Source organism: Apodemus sylvaticus, chromosome 14, assembly GCF_947179515.1.
Source record: "Apodemus sylvaticus chromosome 14, mApoSyl1.1, whole genome shotgun sequence".
In the NCBI taxonomy this organism is placed as follows: domain Eukaryota; kingdom Metazoa; phylum Chordata; class Mammalia; order Rodentia; family Muridae; genus Apodemus; species Apodemus sylvaticus.
Window position 1 is genome coordinate 3,309,784 of NC_067485.1, and position 4,819 is coordinate 3,314,602.

A 4,819-nucleotide genomic window follows, 5' to 3' on the forward strand; every position below is an offset into this window, starting at 1 on the left:
CTTCATCATCCCTGGTGGCATTGTCTTCCAGGATCCTTCCCATGTCAGATTTTTCTCACTGAGGTAAAGAAAGTGTAGTAATATCCCAAGATAGAATAGAGTACTAGTAACTTTCTTCTCTAGATTTTCTAAAGAGGGACATCTAGGAAGTTTTCTTTGAAAAGGGAATATTTTAAATAAACTAATCTCCATCTTTCTACTAGAAATGAATGTGATACAATCTAAGCCCCAAGTCCAGAAGAAACTTCTGGATTACAATCACATGCTATATAAGAATTTCGTACCACTACAAATTCTCAGATAAATGTTTTAAGTTTTTAGATATGTATGTTCTTAAATTTGATGTCCATGGTAATCTCTCTGATCATGCAAATTTGCAGTACAAGCCACTTTACAGGTTTAGAAATTTGTCTACATGTTGTATAATCTTGAGGTAAAACGAAATACCATCCAGAGCATTTTTAGTCCAAATTAATATTTAGCCATTTCCAAAATCTTTGAGTAAATATCTGGCAGAGTAGTTAGAATATTTTTCTCTAGCATGGATAGTGTAATTTATAAAAAAGTGTTGGTGTAGTCTCTGATTTCTTTTTATTTATTCTCCAGGTACTTTGGACATGACTCCTACTGTCTTCCTGGCCATCCTGTGCTTGAGAGTGGCTTTGGCTGCTCCAACACCTGATTATAATTTGGATGCTGAGTGGGAGGAGTGGAAGAGGAGAAATGAAAGAACATACAGCCCAGTAGGTCACATAGACCCACAAAGAGAGTACTTGTAGAGAATTCTTGCTCATATTTGGTTTTCACGGTTATAATAGTAGCCTTAGATTCCTCACCTACCTGAGGTAGTAATGAAATTTGGGGTGATCACAAGGTGGCCACATGCTTGTACATCAATGTGTTAAGAGTGGCTTTCTTGGTTTTCCTGAGATCCCTCTCTATGACCTTTACATATTTGTAGCACCAAGCTCACATGAACAGCTAAGGCAGAAGCATGATCAGGAATAACCATCATCAATTACATTTTTTCCAGGAGGAAGAAAAGCAGAGGAGAGGAATATGGGAAGAAAATATGAAATTGATCAAACAGCACATTGTGGAGGATGGCCTGTGGATGAACAACTTCACCATAGAAATGAATGAATTTGGTGACATGGTGAGTGTGATTTAAATTGATTCATATTACTATGCTTGCTGTTTTGTTGGTTAAATGAAGTCTTGATGTTCTTTTCTGTGAAGACTGGTGAAGAAATGAGGGAAATGATGACAGAAAGCTCATCTCTTACTCTAAGAAATGGGAAACAAATCCAGAAACGCAATGTCAAAGTCCCCAGTACTTGGGATTGGAGAAAGGAAGGCTATGTGACTCCAGTACGAAGCCAGGTATGACAGCCTCACATGCCTGTATTACCCAACTACTAAGGATATAACATGCTATTGACATGCCTATATTATTTGACTCTTGTATGACATGTGGTTAACTTAATACTTTTCTATAACCTGAAAGTCACAGGTACTGTCCTTAGCATTCTTTTGCTAACAGATGTTTCTTGGTTGTCCCAAGAAATAAGGAAGCATAATACATTCCTTAGCAATTATAAGCCTATATATATATATATATATATATATATATATATATATATATATGTGTGTGTGTGTGTGTGTGTGTGTGTGTGTGTGTATGTGTACGTGCATATGATGTATATGTATATATACACGTACATGCAAACACACATTTACACACAGTATTATTTCCACACTTTGCTTACTTTTGAATCTCCACCTATGGTTTCACTGTATTTCTCTCCAGACTTAATTTAATCCATTAATGTCATTTATCACACTTGCAGTGCAGTAGATCACAGCTTTATATGTATATGTATGTCTTTGTTGGGCTACCCACTGTATCATGAGACACCTCCCTATGGAGCCTCACCCCTCTTTCTTAGGCATTCATCAAATACTGATAGTTCACTCTTTTGATAAAGTAAAGAACTGCATGAGATATTTTTTACAGTTAGAATTTTTTGTATATGGCATTCTGTTTTTCCCTGCTCAGGGAGCATGTGGTGCATGCTGGGCTTTTTCTGTAGCCGCTTCCATAGAAGGCCAGCTGTTCAAGAAAACAGGCAAACTGATCCCACTTAGTGTACAAAATTTAATGGACTGCTCAGTAACTTATGGCAATAAGGGCTGCGATGGAGGCAAACCTTACTCTGCCTTCCAATATGTGAAGAACAATGGTGGTCTGGAGGCTGAGGCAACCTATCCATATGAAGCAAAGGTAAGTGAACTTCCTGCCTTGTTATTTCAGTTCAGGTTGGGCAAGGGGGAAAATATCAGAAAAATATACTGTATTCAGAGCTCACATTGAAAGTAGAATTTCTGTGCCCCATCAGTCCTGCAATTACAGTACCCACCACTGCATAGTTTTTTTGATTCCATGGTTTCTGCTTCTATGCACATAAAGAATATGCAAACCATTCCACATGTAATCTAGTTCTGCACCATGAAATTCTCTTATGGATAAAAGATGCCACTGAAGACATGAGAGCTGATTTTCAGCTCCAAGTATTTCTGTAACGTTTCACTGCCTTGGATGACATATAGAAGCACAGACTGGGGGCAAGGTGGTGTTCCATTGGAAAGTGTAGAGTGTTATGGTTTTGAATCATGCTCTCTAGTGGGTAGATTGAAGTTACCAAGTCTTGTAACTTTATCTTGTATAGGTACAGCGCTGCAGGTACCGACCTGAACGTTCTGTTGTTAAGGTCAAACGCTTTTTTGTTGTTCCAAAAAATGAAGACGCTTTAATGGAAGCTCTACTAACTCATGGGCCCATTGCTGTTGCAATTGATGGTTCACATGAATCCTTTAGTAGATATCGAGGAGGTAAACATATTTTCTTCTGGATATTAATGAAGAATGCTAGTACCCCTTTGGGGGCATACCATGCTAGTGTCCAATTTTGTATATGACTTGATGTGCTTATCCATGCACTAATCAAGTATGTGTTTCTATGAGATCTGACATTTCAATGCTGATGAGTACTTCATTATTTATCATTATGTTTTTAGCATAATTATTCTACTTTTCTCCACTTGGTGTATCTTAAGATATGGAGTTGCCTTTCTAGAACTGAATTCTAAAGAGAGTGCCTTGAATTACATAATTTATGTTCAGTTATTGTTTCCTGCAATAACTTTCTATTAGTAAAAATGTAAGATGTCAAAGAGTCATCTTATATGGGTATAAGGAATGATGTTTTGTCATTTAAGTCAAATTAGAAAATGCCTTACTTACTTACCATTGTTGCCCATGGTCACTATCAGATTTCTGGAAACTTTCATTCCCTTAATTTTATTTTTCAGGTATGTATCATGAACCAAACTGCAAACGTAATACTCTTGACCATGGTTTACTATTGGTTGGCTATGGCTATGAAGGTCGCGAGTCAGAGAACAGGAAATACTGGCTGCTAAAGAACAGGTATAAGTTGCTAAAGTTACTTGATTTTAAGATCCAAATAGATTTTCTATTTGCAGTTAGATTTTAGATACTAGTCACAGAAAGCATTGTTACATTAAATTGAAAAAGGAGCATGTTCTTTTTGTTTTTCAATTTTACGTGTGTGTGAGTGTGGGGTTATGATAAAATCAGTTGTCTTCCTCAGTGCTTATCATATGTACTGAGGCTCTAGTTTCTCTGATCCTAAAGTTTTCTATTTTGGGGTTATAGTTATGCTGTTCATTCAGTTATGTCCAGGCTTCTTCAATTACAGTTTGACTGGGAGATCATATCTTTATAAAATATTATTGTCATTTTTTTGTAAGTTGTGTGTTTGCACAAATGATTTCTTTGTGGAGCCAGACTCTACGCCATTTTCCCCAGAGATCCAAATACAACGGATTGTGAGCTCACATAGGTGATGGGCAGGATTTTTTTTTTCTGTTGAAGAAGTCTAAGGTGCCCCTAGTCGGAAGCTCTATCTTCAGCCTTATCCTAGCTTTAACTGGAACTTGGAATCAAACTTTTGAACTTATATTTACATGATCTGGCTGATCCCTCTCTTTGGCTATATCAACTAAAATATAATGTATAGCCAAGGAGTTCAGATTTTAGTACTGGTTGCTGTGGGGCCCAATATCATAGTTGTGCCATTGATTTTCTGCTTTTCAATTCATTGATATTTCTAAACAATCTGTTGGTAGAAACACATCCTGAGTTTCCATGCTGTGATTTTTATTGTCTTCTATGAGATATTCATGGTACTCTGGCAGTTGACCACCTGGCTTGTCTGATGCTTTCTGTTAAGTTGGCCTGTCGTTCAGTGCTCAAATGCAGATTTGTTGAAAAATGCCATTGGAATGTTTCTTTTCTTGTAAATGGAAAACCTGATTTCTTTCAGCCATGGTGAAAAATGGGGAGAAAAGGGCTACATGAAACTTCCCAGAGATCAGAACAACTACTGTGGAATTGCTTCTTATGCCATGTACCCCGAATTGTGAGCTGCCTGGATGTATCATGGGAGGAAAGATATTAAGGCAACAAATACAAATGAACTTCATTCTATTCAAAATGGCCAGCCTCTTCTGAATAAAAAACATTTTTTGTCACAGACCAGCAGGGTAGAAGGTGAAATCTTTGGTATATTTGATTTAGTAAATCATGACCGCTGCTGTAACAATTTGCATAATTAACTCTTGCAATAACTTGATTTTATTTTTTCACTGTACCAAATGCTGTTCTTAAAAATAAAAGTTAACTACAAAGTTATAGATCTTTTCTATTTTTGTCTAGTGACATTTTTGTGTTCAAA

At 36.8% G+C, this 4,819-nt stretch overlaps 1 protein-coding gene across 1 annotated transcript; it reads left to right on the forward strand.

Annotated features, from left to right (window-relative positions):
• The first annotated feature begins 617 nt into the window (after positions 1 to 617).
• On the forward strand, positions 618 to 4,508 carry LOC127664884 (cathepsin 7). Its single transcript, XM_052157130.1, has 7 exons — positions 618 to 743; positions 1,034 to 1,156; positions 1,240 to 1,383; positions 2,060 to 2,284; positions 2,730 to 2,892; positions 3,372 to 3,489; positions 4,409 to 4,508. Exons 1-7 carry the CDS (start codon positions 618 to 620, stop codon positions 4,506 to 4,508), a joined length of 999 nt encoding a protein of 332 aa, XP_052013090.1.
• Positions 4,509 to 4,819: the final 311 nt, after the last annotated feature.